General features: G+C 42.2%; 4 protein-coding genes across 4 annotated transcripts; 2 read left to right on the top strand and 2 right to left on the bottom strand.

Moving 5' to 3' along the window:
* Positions 1-292: 292 nt before the first annotated feature.
* On the top strand, positions 293-2,434 carry SAPINGB_P004973 (uncharacterized protein; the record flags this gene model as incomplete). Its single annotated transcript, XM_031999688.1, has 4 exons — positions 293-335; positions 405-420; positions 481-745; positions 797-2,434. The coding sequence occupies 4 exons, from the start codon at positions 293-295 to the stop codon at positions 2,432-2,434; spliced, it is 1,962 nt and encodes a 653-aa protein (XP_031855579.1).
* A 299-nt stretch (positions 2,435-2,733) lies between these two features.
* Positions 2,734-10,245, bottom strand: SAPINGB_P004972 (uncharacterized protein; the record flags this gene model as incomplete). Its single annotated transcript, XM_031999687.1, has 1 exon — positions 2,734-10,245. One exon carries the CDS (start codon positions 10,243-10,245, stop codon positions 2,734-2,736), a length of 7,512 nt encoding a protein of 2,503 aa, XP_031855578.1.
* A 1,944-nt stretch (positions 10,246-12,189) lies between these two features.
* Positions 12,190-13,548, top strand: SAPINGB_P004971 (uncharacterized protein; the record flags this gene model as incomplete). The annotated part of the gene is made up of 6 exons (XM_031999686.1): positions 12,190-12,199; positions 12,449-12,564; positions 12,671-12,930; positions 13,074-13,245; positions 13,320-13,427; positions 13,504-13,548. 6 exons carry the CDS (start codon positions 12,190-12,192, stop codon positions 13,546-13,548), a joined length of 711 nt encoding a protein of 236 aa, XP_031855577.1.
* A 207-nt stretch (positions 13,549-13,755) lies between these two features.
* SAPINGB_P004970 (uncharacterized protein) lies at positions 13,756-16,332 on the bottom strand (the record flags this gene model as incomplete). Its single annotated transcript, XM_031999685.1, has 5 exons — positions 13,756-14,231; positions 14,415-14,635; positions 14,694-15,143; positions 15,210-15,584; positions 15,659-16,332. The coding sequence occupies 5 exons, from the start codon at positions 16,330-16,332 to the stop codon at positions 13,756-13,758; spliced, it is 2,196 nt and encodes a 731-aa protein (XP_031855576.1).
* Positions 16,333-17,163: the final 831 nt, after the last annotated feature.

Genomic DNA, 17,163 nt, shown 5'->3' with positions numbered 1-17,163 from the left:
AAATCTCAGAGTTGTTACAGCAGCAGAAGTCAGTCAGCCAGCCAGCCAGCCATTCACTATGGGAAAATTTAATTGCCAAAAAAAAAAAAAAAAATAATCCAGCAAAATCAAAAATCCAACTGTTCTGGTTGGTTGCTTTTGTTTTTATATGGTTGACACGTGACTAAGTTGTATTACATATTTATGACAATATCTTTTGTAACAAAAAATAACAACCTTCCAAAAAATAAAAAAAAACTGAAATCCCCATCCACCATCAGTTTGACATCTATCTAAACCCATCAGCATACAAATGACAAACGATCCCATTAGAGTAGTGGTCTGTGGCGATGAAGGTTAGTGATACTCTTTTCTTTTAACAGTTGAATTGTCAATTGCTAATTAATTTTATTTTAAATATCCAGGTGTGGGAAAGTCCAGGTACGATAATGTGAAGACAGACTTGGTCTTCTTCTCTAGCTGACCTTTCCTTTCGTCTAGTCTCATCACTTCTCTCGTCAAAGATGTATATGTCCCAAATATTCAGCCAGTTCTTCCTCCAATCACAATTCCAAAAGAGTTTTCAGTTTCAGGAGCCTCGAACCCTACAATCATTGTTGACACTTCTGCAGACCCACTCGAAGTCCAGTCACTCCAGCATGAAATAAAACGTGCCAGCGTCATTTGGCTCGTATATTCGGGACATTACACTTGCGAGCGCATTTCTCTTTTTTGGATGCCTTGGTTTCGTTCAATGGGTGTCAATGTAAGTTTTTATCTAAAACTGACCATCTAACAATAACTAACTTAGAATTAGCTTCCTGTCGTTCTCTGTGCAAACCAATGCGATAGAGTCCCGGAAATTGAAGCAGAACACGCAATTGAAGACGAAATGGTCCCCATAATGAAGGAATTCAAAGAAATTCAATCTTGCATCAGATGCAGCGCAAAAGATCACTATAATGTTAATGAAGCCTTCTACCTTTGCCAGCGAGCCGTCACTCACCCTATTACCCCATTATTTGATTCAAAAGAAGGTTATTTAAAGCCGGCCTGTGTTCAAGCTCTCAAACGTATCTTTTTTCTTTCTGACAGTGATCAAGACGGGTACCTTTCCGACCGTGAATTTTATCTTCTTCAAGTAAAGTGTTTCAAAAAGCCTTTGGAACCTCGTGAGCTTGCTCAAGTAAAGGAAACTCTCAATTCAACATCTTCTAATGTTGTTTCCGAACGTGGAATTTCTGAAGATGGATTCATCGCTTTAAATCAATTATTTGCAGTTAAGGGTCGACATGAAACTATTTGGGGTATTTTACGTGCCTTCCACTATACGGACTCTCTCTCGCTTGCTGACAGCTTTTTATACCCTAAACTTGATGTCCCTGAAAATTCAAACGTAGAACTCAGCCCTGAAGGTTACCGCTTTTTTGTTGACATGTTTGTCCTTTTTGATAAGGACAGTGACGGTGGGTTAAATGAAGCAGAACTAAAAGCTCTTTTCAAACCTACACCAGGTATCCCCAATCTCTGGCAGGAGTTCAACTTCCCCCATTCCACAGTTAAAAACGAGCAAGGCAATATTACTTTGCAAGGTTGGTTAGCTCAATGGAGTATGACAACCAACCTTGATTATAAAACCACAATGGAATATCTCGCCTTACTTGGATTTGAAAATAGTCAGCTGCACAACATCAACACACCAACACTGACACAAGCTTACAGAAACCGCGAAATCACTGACGCTCTCAAGGTTACCAAACCTCGCAAACGACGTAACCCTCGGAGCCGTTCTTACAGAAATTCAATTGTAGATAGAACTGTTTTTAGCTGCTTTGTTGTCGGTAGCAGGGGTTCCGGTAAAACATCACTTTTGCAAGCTTTTCTTAACAGACCCTTTAGTGAAGACTACTCACCCACAATCCGACCAGTTACTGTCGTCAACAGCGTCGAAGTTCATGGCGGCAAACAATGCTATCTCATTTTGGAAGAATTGGGTGAACTTGAGCTTGCTGTTCTTGACAACCAGTCGCGGCTAGACAATTGCGATGTTCTTTGCTTGACATATGACTCATCTGATCCAGACAGTTTTGCTTACCTTGTTGACCTTCGCAAAAGATTCCCGCTGCTTGATAATATCCCTGCAGTGTACGTTGCTTTAAAAGCAGATCTTGATCGTCAGCAACAGCGCAGTGACCTCCAGCCTGACGTTTATACCCGTGAGCTCAGAATGCCTGTTCCCTTACATGTATCGGTTCAATGGCCAACAGCTCTCAACGAGCTATTTATCCAACTGGCAGAGTCTGCTCGTGTTCCTGGACCAGCAACACCACGTTTTGAAGATGATGAAGAAGAGCTATCACTTATGCCATCTTTACTGGCTGTCGCTGCACTTGGAACTGTGGCAATAACAGCTTCATGGATATGGAGAAGTTATCTGCAATCTTCAAGGTCATAATATAATTAAAATATTTTTTTTTTTTAATTTAGTTAATTTTAATTGCATCATTGTACTAATATTTTTGATATTTTACGATACCAGAAAAAAAAAAAAAAAGGAAATGATTTATTTTTTAAAAAAAATGATTTAATTATAAAAATACAAAATTATAAAACTATTTATCAAAACTATAACAACTTAAATATACCACAAATCATTAAATATATTTATCGTCATTTCATGGGGAAGAAGGAAAGGATTTTTTTTTTTTTTGGATAATAATACCTCTTGTTGTATAATGTATGGTGAGGATTTTTTTAAAGCATAAGGGTCATCAAGAAAGCTGCAACAATATAAGAGACACCCATACTGATGCCAGATGCCGTGTTAACTTGGGCTGGGATGGTAGACTCGCCACCATTGTTATGCGACGAAACTTGTGCTGGTGGGCAGTGTGCGCCAGTGCATGCACCAGAGCTAGCGCCAGAGCCTGGAGAGCCAGCACTTGATCCAGCACTAGAACCCGCACCACCAGGAGCAGTTCCAGAGCCGGCAGATGAGCCAGCACCTGAGCCAGAGCCTGGGAAGCCAGTACCAGAACCGGCAGAAGAGCCACCTGGGCCAGAACCGGCAGAAGATCCTGCACAGACATTGCCTGCACATGCAGTGGAGCCAGCACTAGAGCTAGCACCTGGAGAACCAGCACCAGGGTAGCCAGAGTTAGAGCCAGATCCAGAGCCGGAAGATCCAGAGCCGGAGCCAGGGGTGCCGGAGCCGGAGCCAGGGGTGCCAGCACCAGAGCCAGAGCCAGAGCCAGAGCCAGAGCCAGAGCCAGAGCCAGAGCCAGAGCCAGAGCCAGAGCCAGAGCCAGAGCCAGAGCCAGAGCCAGAGCCAGAGCCAGAGCCAGAGCCAGAGCCAGAGCCAGAGCCAGAGCCAGAGCCAGAGCCAGAGCCAGAGCCAGAGCCAGAGCCAGAGCCAGAGCCAGAGCCAGAGCCAGAGCCAGAGCCAGAGCCAGAGCCAAGAGTGCCAGAGCCAGAGCCAAGAGTGCCAGAGCCAGAGCCAGAGCCAGAGCCAGAGCCAAGAGTGCCAGAGCCAGAGCCAGAGCCAGAGCCGGAACCAGGGGTGCCAGCACTTGAACCAGCACTAGAGCCAGATCCAGAAGAACCCGAACCAGATGTAGGAACAGCTGTAGGAACAGCAACAGTAGTTGTGATCTGTGTGGTAGAAAGAGTTATAACATTGGAGAAAGTTGTAGTCTTTGACTCGCAGATTTCAGTTCTTGTGCAAGGAACAACAACAGTGGTATAAGATGTTGTGCAGATCTCAGAAGTGTAAACAGTTGAGACATATGTAGAACCAGATGGAGCTGATGGAGCTGGAGCTGATGGAGCTGGAGCTGAGGAAGCTGGAGCTGATGAGACTGGAGCTGAGGAAGCTGGAGCTGAGGAAGCTGGAGCTGAGGAAGCTGGAGCTGATGAGACTGGAGCTGAGGAAGCTGGAGCTGATGAGACTGGAGCTGAGGAAGCTGGAGCTGATGAGACTGGAGCTGAGGAAGCTGGAGCTGATGAGACTGGAGCTGAGGAAGCTGGAGCTGATGAGACTGGAGCTGAGGAAGCTGGAGCTGATGAGACTGGAGCTGAGGAAGCTGGAGCTGATGAGACTGGAGCTGAGGAAGCTGGAGCTGAGGAAGCTGGAGCTGAGGAAGCTGGAGCTGATGAGACTGGAGCTGAGGAAGCTGGAGCTGATGAGACTGGAGCTGAGGAAGCTGGAGCTGATGAGACTGGAGCTGAGGAAGCTGGAGCTGATGAGACTGGAGCTGAGGAAGCTGGAGCTGATGAGACTGGAGCTGAGGAAGCTGGAGCTGATGAGACTGGAGCTGAGGAAGCTGGAGCTGATGAGACTGGAGCTGAGGAAGCTGGAGCTGATGAGACTGGAGCTGAGGAAGCTGGAGCTGATGAGACTGGAGCTGAGGAAGCTGGAGCTGATGAGACTGGAGCTGAGGAAGCTGGAGCTGAGGAAGCTGGAGCTGATGAGACTGGAGCTGAGGAGGCTGGAGCTGAAGAAGCTGGAGCTGATGAAGCGGGTGATGAAGAGACAGGTGCGACAGACGTAGATGTAAGCGTGATAGGAGCAGGTGCAGACGACGATGAAACAGGTGCAAAGAACGTAGATGTAGACATTGCAGGTGCTGATGACGATGTTGCAGGTGCTGAAGATGGAGAGGCAGGAGGAGCTGGAACAGTTGCAATTGTTGTTACAACAGGAACACTGGTGGTGATATGAGTAGTAATGACAGTGCTGGTGACAGTCTTAAGATGACGGGTGGCAGTGACCTTTGTCTCACAGACTTCATGGCTGGAGCATGGCACAGTGACAGTAGTGTATTTGGTAGAGATGATAGGGATTTCGGAAGTGGTGGTAATAATAGAAGTGGTGTAAGATGTAGTAGGGACAACAATGGAGTAGGATGGAACAATAGGAGAAGTGCTGAAAGTCTGGTTATGGAATGGCACTGTGGGGAGGGTAGAGGTAGAAGTGTAAGTGATGGGGATGATGGTAGTAGAAAGAACGTCAATGGAAGTCTGCACAGTAGTGGTCTCTTCGCAGGCTTCAGAGCTGGCGCAAGGAACAGTGGTGGTGAGATAAGATGTAGTGCAAATCTCAGATGTTGAAGTTGTGGTGAGAGTAGTGGTGATGACACTAGGAGCAGTAGGTTTAGGAACACAACCGCTGAGAGTAAGGGTCTCTGCAGGGATAACAGTGCCCTGGTAGACAGTAGCAGGAACAGGAGAACCATTTTCAATCTTAGCAGAGATGGTAGTAGCGCCAATTGTAGTGCCTGGGATGACAGTAGTACCACTGACGTTGGATCCTTCAATGCAAGTAACAACTGGCTTAACAACGCTCACTGGAGAAGTAACAGTGCTGGCAGTGTAGCATGCAGAAAGAGTGATGGTCTCAGCAGGGATAGTAGTGCCTTCATAAACAGTACCAGGGATAGGTGTACCATTGGAAATAGTGTATGGAACAGTCTTAGCAGGAATCTCAACAGCTGGGATGACGGTAGTTCCAGGCATGAAACCAGAAACGCAGCCAGGAGAAGTTGTGAGAGTCTTGTTGTATGATGGTGGCACAGTGGAAGTGGTAGGATTCTGAGTAGTGCATCCAGGGAGAGTAACAATCTTGTCGGCAACAGTGGTACCGCTTACAACAGTGCAAGGAACTGGAGTACCATTGGAAACAGTTCCAGGGATAGTAGTGGGGTAAATTGTGGTTCCAGGAATGACAGTGGTGCCAGGCATGTAACCAGAAACGCAGGTAGGTGTAGCCTGGGTGAATACAGGTGGCACCTCAGTGGTTGGCAAGTTGGAGCATGCAGACAATGTGAGAGTGGTAGGAGGAACAGAAGTAGCCTGAACAATGGTAGCAGGGATAGGAGTTCCATTGCTGACAGTTCCAGAAACAGTGTAAGAAGAAAGACTAATACCAGGAATAACTGTGGTTCCAGGCATGTAGCCAGAAATGCAAGTAGGTTCAGTTCTGTTAATAGCAGGAGGAGGAACTGTGACAGTTTGGATCGTAGCACAGGCAGGGAGGCTCACAGTCTCAGGTCCAATAGTGGTACCTTCGTAAACAGTAGCAGGGATGGGCATACCATTCTGAACAGTTCCAGGAACAGTTGAGGGTGAGGCAGTGATTCCAGAAAGAACAGTGACACCAGGGGTGTAGCCAGCAACGCAAGGAGGTGTGGTCTTGGAAAGAGTAGGTGTAATAGTAACAGTGCTAAAAGAATCGCAAGGAGGAAGTGTGACTGTGACAGGAGCGACAGTGGTACCATGAACAACAGTAGCACCAGTAGCAGTTCCATTCGAAGCAGAACCAGAAATGGTAGAAGCCTCAATAGTAGTACCAGGAACAACAACAGCACTGGTGGCATAACCAGGAGCACATGTAGGTGTAGTGATGGTAAACACAGGTGGAACGGTAACTGTGGTGAATTGAGTGCAAGCAGTAAGAGTCAAGGTCTGAGCTGGAACAGTGGTGCCTTCAACAACAGTGCAAGGAATTGGTGTGCCATTAGAAACAGTTCCAGGAATGGTGGAAGGAGCAACTGTGGTTCCAGGAACAACGGTAGTGCCAGGCATGTAACCAGAAATGCATGTGGGGACAGATGTGGTCAAGGCTGGTGGAACTGTGGTTGTGGTGAATTCAGTGCAAGCAGAAAGAGTCAAAGTCTGAGCAGGAACAGTTGAGCCCTCAACAACTGTGGCAGGAACTGGAGTACCATTGGTGACAGTGCCAGGAATGGTAGATGGACTGATCGTAGTGCCAGGAACAACGGTGGTGCCGGGCATGTAACCAGAGATACATGTGGGAACAGAAGTTGTGAAGGCAGGAGGAACAGTAACAGTACCAATAGTAGCACAGGCAGGGAGGCTGACGGTCTCAGGAGTAACAGTGGTTCCAGGATAAACAGTAGCTGGGATAGGAGTGCCGTTCTGAACAGTACCAGGAACAGTTGAAGCTGAAATAGTGGTGCCGGGAATGACAGTTGGGCCAGGAGTGTATCCATCAACACATGGAGGTGTAGTCTTAGAAATAGAGTGAGGAACTGTGACAGTGCTGAAAGCATCGCAAGGAGGAAGCGTGACTGTGACAGGAGTAACAGTGGTGCCTTGAACAACAGTGGCACCAACAGCAGTACCGCTTGAAACAGAGCCAGAAACTGTAGAAGGTTCAATGGTTGTTCCAGGAACAACAACAACACTGGTGGCATAACCAGGAGCACATGTAGGTGTAGTGATGGTAAACACAGGTGGAACGGTAACTGTGGTGAATTGAGTGCAAGCAGTAAGAGTCAAGGTCTGAGCTGGAACAGTGGTGCCTTCAACAACAGTGCAAGGAATTGGTGTGCCATTAGAAACAGTTCCAGGAATGGTGGAAGGAGCAACTGTGGTTCCAGGAACAACGGTAGTGCCAGGCATGTAACCAGAAATGCATGTGGGGACAGATGTGGTCAAGGCTGGTGGAACTGTGGTTGTGGTGAATTCAGTGCAAGCAGAAAGAGTCAAAGTCTGAGCAGGAACAGTTGAGCCCTCAACAACTGTGGCAGGAACTGGAGTACCATTGGTGACAGTGCCAGGAATGGTAGATGGACTGATAGTGGTGCCAGGAACAACGGTGGTGCCGGGCATGTAACCAGAGATACATGTGGGAACAGAAGTTGTGAAGGCAGGAGGAACAGTAACAGTACCAAGAGTAGCACAGGCTGGAAGGCTGACAGTTTCAGGAGCAACAGTGGTCTCAGGATAAACAGTAGCTGGGATAGGAGTGCCGTTCTGAACAGTACCAGGAACAGTTGAAGCTGAAATAGTGGTGCCGGGAATGACAGTTGGGCCAGGAGTGTATCCATCAACACATGGAGGTGTACTCTTGGAAACTGAGTGAGGAACTGTGACAGTGCTGAAAGCATCGCAAGGAGGAAGTGTGAGAGTTTCAGCAGGAACAGTTGTAGCTGGAACAATAGTGCCTGGGATAGGAGTGCCGTTGGAAACAGTGCCTGGAACAGTGGAGCCAGCGAGGGTAGTTTCGGGAAGAACAGTGGTGCCGGTAGCATAACCAGGGACGCAAGTGGGCTTGGATCTGGTGAACACAGGAGGAGCAGTGAGGGTGCTAAAGTTCTCGCAAGCAGTCAAAGTCAGAGTCTGAGCAGGGACAGTTGATCCCTCAACAACTGTGGCAGGAACTGGAGTACCATTGGTTACAGTGCCAGGAATGGTAGATGGACTGATAGTGGTGCCAGGAACAACGGTGGTGCCGGGCATGTAACCAGAGATACATGTGGGAACAGAAGTTGTGAAGGCAGGAGGAACAGTAACAGTACCAAGAGTAGCACAGGCTGGAAGGCTGACAGTTTCAGGAGCAACAGTGGTCTCAGGATAAACAGTAGCAGGAACAGGAGTGCCGCTCAGGACTGAACCAGGAATAGTTGAAGCTGAAATGGTAATGCCAGGAATGACAGTTGGGCCAGGAGTGTATCCATCAACACATGGAGGTGTACTCTTGGAAACTGAGTGAGGAACTGTGACAGTGCTGAAAGCATCGCAAGGAGGAAGTGTGAGAGTTTCAGCAGGAACAGTTGTAGCTGGAACAATAGTGCCTGGGATAGGAGTGCCGTTGGAAACAGTGCCTGGAACAGTGGAGCCAGCGAGGGTAGTCTCGGGAATAACAGTAGTGCCGGTAGCATAACCAGGAACGCAAGTGGGCTTCGATCTGGTAAACACGGGGGGAACAGTAACAGTGCTGAAAGAATCGCAGGCAGAAAGAGTGAGAGTAACTGGTTCGACGGTAGTTCCTTGGTAGATCGTACCAGGAATTGGTGTACCACTGGAAACAGAAGCCTCAACAGTAGAAGGTGTAAATGTGGTGCCAGGAAGGACAGTAGTACCACCAGAGAAGCCAGGGATACATGTGGGGGTATTTCTGGTTAATGATGGAGTGATAATCTGAGTGCTAATCTTACTGCAAGCAGAAAGAGTAATAGTCTCAGGCTCAACAGTAGTTCCTGGGTAATAAGTAGCTGGAACAGGTGTGCCATTGGAAACAGAGCCAGGAACATTAGAGGGTTGGATAGTAACACCAGGGATGACAGTAGGGCCGCCAACAAAACCGTTAATGCAAGTAGGAGTGCTCTTGGAGACAGTGGGTGGAACAGTAACAGTGCTGAAAGCATCGCAAGGGGGAAGGGTGACAGTTGCAGGGGGCAATGTAGTTCCTTGGTGAACAGTAGCGGGGATGGGAGTACCATTAGAGACAGTGCCAAAATCGGTAGAAGGCTCGATGGTGGTACCTGGGATGACGGTGCTGTCAGTAGAGTAACCGGGGATACAGGTGGGTGTAGTTCGGACAAAAGCAGGTGGAACAGTAACAGTGCTGAAGGAGTCGCAAGGAGGAAGAGTAACAGTGAGAGGCTCGAGTGAAGTACCTTGGTAAATAGTGCCAGGAACAGGAGTACCATTGTTGACACTTCCAGGGACAGTTGAGGGTTCAACTTGCGAGCCAGGAATGATAGTAGTGTCTGTGGAGTAACCTGGAACACAAGTTGGGACCGATCTAGAGAAAGCAGGAGGAACAGTGATAGTACTGACAGAAGAGCAAGGAGGCAAGGTAACAGTGACAGGTTCAACGGTGGTACCAGGGAAGACGGTGCAAGGAACAGTAGTGTCGCCATTAATTGTGCCTGGAATAGTTGAGGGCTCAATGGTAGTACCTGGAAGAACAGTTATATCAGAAGTGTAACCATTAACGCAAGTTGGGGTAACTCGAGAAAATGGAGGTTGAGAAGTAACGGTAGGGATCTCGGGAACAGGTTCAACTGGGGCAGTGTAATCAGGAGCTGGAGGAAGCGAAGTAGAGCAAACACCTGGAGGAAGAGCAGTTGGGTACTTGCACTTCAGCAACCAAGGAGAAAGAGTAAATTCGTAGAACTGAGAAAAGGATTGAGCATCGCTAAACAACTTAGCACCGGTGAAATCGAGAGAAGTACCAAATAAACCGCCGGCCTTGGCACCAGTGCCGCAAGCCATACAGTCACCCATTATACTGCCGGAAGAACCCAATTTAGAGCAAATACATTCGTGGATGTCGCCGCAGTCTTTGATGAAAGTCATAGCATGTTGACAAGACTTCCAGCAGTCGGAAGGAGCATCACAAGCAGGGGGGGCATTGGGGGTATCACCCAAACCTGGATGAGGGAACTTGAATAAAGTGGCACTGACGGACACCAAATAAAAGCTCAGTACCAAATAGAAATGAGAAAATTGTCTCATTGTTTTAGTAGGTATTAAAAGAGCGAATGGATAAGAATGACTTTTTGTTTAATTGATCTAATGAGAAAGGTTTTTCTAAAAAAAAATAAAAATTAAAAAAAAAATGAATGAAAGAATGAATAACGAAAAAAAGGCTAAAAGAGAGAATAAGAAAAAAGAAAATCAATAATCAATCTTGTTTAAAGAAGTATTCTAATTTGAAAAAAAAAAAAAAAAAAAAAAGAAGAAAAGAATTTTGAATAAATACCGAGAAAAAGTGGAATCTTTATAGAGAAAAAGATTAACAGCTTTTAAAAGATAAATCCAATTTTATTTCAAATTTATTTTAGTAATTAACAAATTCAAAAGCCATTTTTTTTGCATAAACGTCGCTTCACTAAAATGAAGCAATAGTAATAAACCGATAATTAATTTTATGCCTAACAGTAGATAATAGCTATGAATTTTTTTTTATTAATGATGATTTTAGGTATAACTCTCTTTTTTTTGGGTATAGTTAGCTGTGTCTAATTGTTTTTAAAACTGGTTGAAATAGCTCTCCTGGAAATTGGGATTAATAAAAAAAAATAACAATTAATTCGGCTAGCATGAAGTTAAGCGAATAACTTGGGTAATTTTCTAATTAAACTTAGTATAAGCCGCTCTCTCCAAAATTCAAGAGAAAAGAAAAAGAAAACCGGTTAGAAGTAATAATTTCTTCTACTAAAAATATATTTAAGCGTATTAAAAATATTAATATGCCTGATGAAATTAAGGGATATAATAGGTTAGGGTGTTCAAAAAAAAAGTTTACTTTTTTTATTTTTAGTTTTTTGTTAAAAGAGTTCCTGTGAAATTTTCCAGTGTCTCATATTTATTAATGTTATCTTGTTCAACCGCTTAATTATATAAAAATCGTCTATAATTTCCAGTCTATTATTAATTTACAAATTAATGAAAAGATATTAAAATTCATATCGTTTTATCAGAAACATGGCCTATTTTTATTAATTAGAGTACGCCAAAGGGCATTGAGAATTCAGCGCCTTGATGAAAAAAAATAGTTTAATTTGGTGCTAGATTTATTCAATAAATAAAAATTAATATATGAAAAAAAAGAAAATACTCCATATATGCCCATATATGCCCATATATTTGAACCCAAGTGTTATTTGAATACGGTTATAGGTATCTAGTAAATGCGCCACAATAACATCATTGGTAATTTAGAACTTAGATTCTTGCAACCCTTGCATGGATAAGTTCATCTAAGCTTAAAGCAATTTAAATTGGTATTTTCTTCTAGAATCTTTTCATAGAAAAAAAAAGACAATAGCTTTGAAATTTTATTTTTATTATGATAATTCTCTGTGGATTTACATATTCTTCAATCGTCAAAAGAAGTTGTAGCTTTGGCGAAATAATCTTTAATTGTCAAAAAAAAAAAAAATTCCTTCTTTGGCTTGCTTCTTTTTTTTTTTTTTTTGGGTTGCTGAATATCAGGTAGGGTAACTGGTTTGTCCTATCAGATTTTCGTTGGTGTTAGAGCCCAACGGAACCTTTAAGCGTTCAAAGAGGGTTTTTTTTTTACGTATCCCCGCCAGTATCACTTGCGATCTTCTTGAAAAAAATTTTTGAGATTTGGGCAAACCAACAACTAAAAGATATATATATAAAAGCCTTTGTTTTGATCTAGATAAGATGATTGAATCATCGATTCTATAGGACTTTACTAAAATACCTGTCCTGATTAAATAAAAAACAACCTCCCAAAGAACAAAAATAATAAAACGCGTCAAAGAAATCACAATCACGCGACACAATTTCGCATCGTTGTATCGAACCTTTTAAAGCAAACTATTTGTATATTTATTTTTTTGGCTATAGTAGGCTCATATAAAGTATTCCAACATCAGCATTCATTTGAAAAAAAAACATAAATAAAATAAAAAAAGAGTATCAGTAATGTACGAAGGTGTGTTTAAATCAGCCCTTTTTGTTTGGCCTTTACCAAGAGAATTGCACTCTAACCGTTTGGATAACGATTACTAACTAAATGAATGCCATTATTTAGAATCAAGAGTATCGACACCATATGGAAGGCGGCAGGAGAGCCATGTGTGCAAGCTGTGTCAACGAGGGAACAGTCCTCGAACTAATCAGATTGTATTTTGTGATGAATGCAACACGCCCTATCACCAGTTATGTCATATACCCCCAATAGACCGTTTGGTTGTGGATGTTCCAGATGCTCAGTGGTTTTGTAAAGACTGTCAGCTTAAGCGGCGTGAACGCCCTCTGGAAACTGGACTTTCAGGGGAAGGGCTTTCATTAGATGTGGTATGTGGGATCTACTTTTTTTTGTGATACATGGATTCATGCAATATGAAACAGGAATCTTTGGTTCAAGTATTAACTATTGTTTTTTTTTCATTTTTATTTTTAGAAAATGACCTATTTATCATCTTTATCAAAAGCACAACTGGTAGAACTTATTCAATTTGCCGAAACAATAGACCCCAAACTACCAATATATTCTCCAAGCACACACTCCATTGCGTTAAAACTCCAGCTTGAGAATGATAAAAAGGAACATCATACCAGTCAATCCCAGGTGGACTACGAAGACTTACTGGTAGATGCCATTAACGCGAAATCCAATGGACATGGTGTCACTATTGCTGAGATTTGGAAGTGGATTGCAAAGTAAGTGAAAAAAAAAAAAAAAAAAAAAAAAGAGGGGGGAAGAGAGAGAAGAAATGGAGAAACAAGAAACCAGACCATATATTAATTGTCGGGACCTTGATATTATGCCAGTATCTTTATGCTAACAATAGGGAATTTTATAGAGAATGTGGGTCCCCTAATATTCTAGACTCTACATTTTTACAAGCGGCTACCCGGGCGTTTCAAAGGGTCCTAAGAAGAGGCAGGATCCTCAAGAGCGGATCGTTATACTTTATTAATACGTCATATCAACCTCCATCCGAGCTTTCTCTGGCTCAATATTTATCATCAAGTGTATGTTCTAGAGTCCATGTGGTTTGTGGAAATTTAGACAATCATATTAACTTATTTGAATTTTTTTTTTTTAGGATGAAGCAATGTTTGGCGAAGCTACCATGATAATACCTCCGCCAACAGACGACGATGAATATTACACGTATGATGAAAACGAGGAAGTATTTAGTCATAAAGTCTATGTAAGAACACATTAATTGAAATTATTGTTCATTTAAAGTCCTTTTTTTTTTGGAGCTATTATTGAATAATGTACAGTGTTATATTTCCGGTGACTTTATTCCAGGTTTTAACCTAATGTAAGCCATCTGGAAATGCATTTCCCTTTTATTGTCCTTAACTACAAGCCTTATTCAAGGTGGCTCGTGTACCTTTTAACCTTGTTTTTTCGATTTTTTGTTTTTTTTTTTCTGTTTTGTTTTCCCAGCATTCTCCCCCTATATATTTAATTTGAGGGTCAGCGGTACTTTTTAAAATGTTTAAACGAGAATCCAAAGTTATTCTTGTTTGTTAGCCAAAGAGTGGTTGTGAAGTTTCCGTGATGCTAGTTGCATATCTTGCAGCCAAAGAGTTTTGGCCATTGTCCAGTCTTTTAAACATTTCAGCCAACGCTGAGATCCGTCTTAATACAATTGTGACAAGTTCATTACTGGAAGAAAACTCAGGCTTGGTGCTCTGGGCTGTAATTACTAACCGAGCAAGCATCACGGCACAGTGGGCGCCAAAGAAATGAACTTGATCACTAAGTGCCATAAAATAGGTATGGTCCTTGACCACTAAAACTCCATCGAGAACCTTTAATCCATGGCGAATCATTCGTCGGAGCGTAGAGTTATCCATTGATTCAAAAACACGAGCAACATCATCTGAAATCGGTGAGAGTTGGGTAATTGTAGGCGCAAACAATTGTCTGTGGCCCCAGTGGTATAAGACGAGAAAGTAACAGAAATGGTAACCAGTTTCAACAAATTGTGTTGTTGGTTGTTCTAAAATTAATGTTAGTAAAAATAAAAAAAAAATTAAAAAATTAAATAACAGGCTTAATTGCATAATAAACTTTTTTTCAAAATGCGTTTTTTCTCTTCTTAATTGTTTTAAAAAAGAAAAAGGGGTAATAAAAAGTAATTAAAGAAAAGGAGATGAGAAAATAAAAGATTCGGTTAACATACCAAAAAGATATCCCCAGTCATTGTGCCAGAGCTTAAGTTCTTCTTCTACCTCTTCTAGCGATTGTTGGTATTCAATAAATTTGTAAATGAGTACCTGGAGGTTGATTTCTGCAACCATTCGCCCATCAAAGTTAGAACATGCTCTGAGTTCCAATGTTCGTCGACTTTGGTTTAATCTGATTTCATCTAATACCAGCATTCGGCCTGAAAGATTGCAGTTGCTATTCCAGCGTTAGTAAAAAAAAAATAAATAAAATAAAATAAAATAAAAATACTCACACAATGTGTACCAAACATAAATGATTCCATACGCGGTATGCTGTAATTTCGTCCATGGCCGTTACCGGGCTTTCGCCACCATCAAATGAAATGACCAAGCCTAGTGTATCTTTTGTCATAAAGTGCTGAAGACCAATACTGCTGATAAACCATGCATCAATTACATCTTCATCATCACTAAGTGACGAGGCATAGATCGACATGATTGCCAGTGCCTGGATAAATTCAATAGTGTGGGGAACAATCAGCATTGTGGATTTCAAATCGCTCTGCAGCTTAGAAATCAAGGGTTTCCAAATGGTCTGTTTGAGTTCAGGTTCATGGTATCTAATCACAATGGCACAACAAACAGTCAACAATAGTGATGATCTGGTTAGCATAAGATCTAGCAGGGTTTCAGTATTGATATCTGCTGGAAACGAAACCCATTGGTTATAATAGTTGCGAAACCTATAGCTTTGTTAGTATAGCAATATCAAAAAAAAAAAAAAAAAAAAAAGTATTAGAGTTACCTACAAATCAAGGATTCTAATAGTTTCTGCTCGGGTCAAAAGCTGCAGAGTAATGACATTTTCAATGATCTTCACCATTTGAGGGTTTAGCAGCCGCCGCACGGGAGGCGGGGCCAGCTCATTTCTAACACTGTACCCAAAAGTATGAAATGGCGAAGTTTTGTATGAATGAGAACAGTAGCCGAATGACGGAGTGACTGGGTTTGCGGTAGAGATTTTTGCTAAAGTTCCGTTTCCGTTGCTGAATGCATTTGCTCCTGAGAGATAATTAAGAGTTGATTCACTGGAAATTCCAGCCGCGGCTTTCTCTTCTCTTAACCGATATCCATCTCGTAAGAGCTCCAAAACTTGAGACACGTCAATTTTTATTCCATCCAATCTGAAGAAAAAAATTAGTACATTTAAAAAAAAAAAAAATCAAAATCAAAATCAAAATCACTCGGTTTAACATACTTCTTTTCAATGGCCTCGTTTCCTGCAGCGATTAAGCCTTCAGGAAGAGCTGGTCGAGGGAATATGTCTTCGGGTTCTTCGGTTGAAAGACTACAGCTTAGACCTAAACTAAGGCACCGAAAACATGATCGAGAGGTTTGTGCTGGGAAGCAACGCGTTTTTTGTTTGCGACATGTGAAGCAGGCTCTTGCAGCTCTTGGGTTTCGTGTTGCCTTTTGCTTAGCGCCTGTTGGAGTAGATGAAGATGACTTGTTGTTATTGTTGTTATTATTATTATTACTGTTACTATTACTATTATTTTGAGAGGAAGAGCTGGATGGAATTGATTGTTGGGAGCCATTTTCTTCATCAATATTTGTTGTTTCTGGTTTAGATGGATCTAATACCTGTGAAAATAGAGTATTTCCGGAAGGGTTCTGCATGACAGATGAGACCAATGCGATTGACGACGCGAGGACCGGACCCTGAGGTGGAGGGGAGATAGAAGAAGGTGGAGATTTTGATGGAGGGGTTGTAAAGCTGGCTGTTGGTGGGTATGTAGTGTCACTTAGGATGTTTCTGATGGCGAGGGTTGACATGTGAGTATTAGAGTAAGCCATAGTGGGACCCATTACTGGAGACTTTGTTAGTCTTGTACGTTTACGATGTGGTTCAGGTATTTCTGAATCGGACATATTCTATGACTTTGGTCGAATAAACGCGTAGCAATTAAAAGTAGGAAATTTGAAAATAGACCTTATATTATTCGGGACAAAGCGGAGGGGAGAAGGCGATTAAAAAATAAAATAAAATAAAATAAATAAATAAAAAGGGGGGGGGATGTAGCGATCCAACCGTTTGATAAGCTTAAGACCAAAGTTTAAGTAGAATTGCAGTTTCTAGTATAAGTTGATTATTTAAGTCCTAGACAGAAGAAAATTTTTATAAAAAAAAAAAAAAAAAAAAAAAAAAATATGGGGGAAAAAGAATGAAAGATAGAAATTTAAGTGGAAAAATAAAATAAAAAATTATTTTTTTTTTAAAAATAAAATAAAAATAAAAAAAGATTTCTTAATTAAGATGGAGGATAAGCTGGGTTTGCTGCCTGCCTGCTGCTTTTTGCTGCTTTTTGCTGCATAGATAAAGAAAAAAAAAAAAATCCCCCTTTTAGTTACACTTTAATTCAAAGCCACGTGACTCAAATTCCATCCACTCCCCTCCCTTTTTGGCTTATGTGCATATATATATATATATATATATATATATATATACAGTTATATAAAACTGTTTTTTCAATCCAAAACTTTCAATCCATCCCATCAACAATGTTTACCTTCCCCTACCCTCTCAACCCTCAAGACCTGCTTGAGTGAGATACCTAATCATTATTCTACCTTCATCGATCGCTAAACCTGAACCATCAATGATACTACACCGTTATCAAGACCTTTGAACTCTTGTCAAACCATGTTTCAAACTCCCTTGAATTGGCTCTTGTATCCTTCTAATCTAATTCTAAAGCACCA

This window comes from Magnusiomyces paraingens, assembly GCF_902498895.1.
Source record: "Magnusiomyces paraingens strain CBS 517.90 genome assembly, contig: contig4, whole genome shotgun sequence".
NCBI classification, from domain to species: domain Eukaryota; kingdom Fungi; phylum Ascomycota; class Dipodascomycetes; order Dipodascales; family Dipodascaceae; genus Magnusiomyces; species Magnusiomyces paraingens.
The sequence above is the reverse complement of the archived record's forward strand: the minus strand, read 5'-3'. Positions and strand labels throughout refer to the sequence as shown.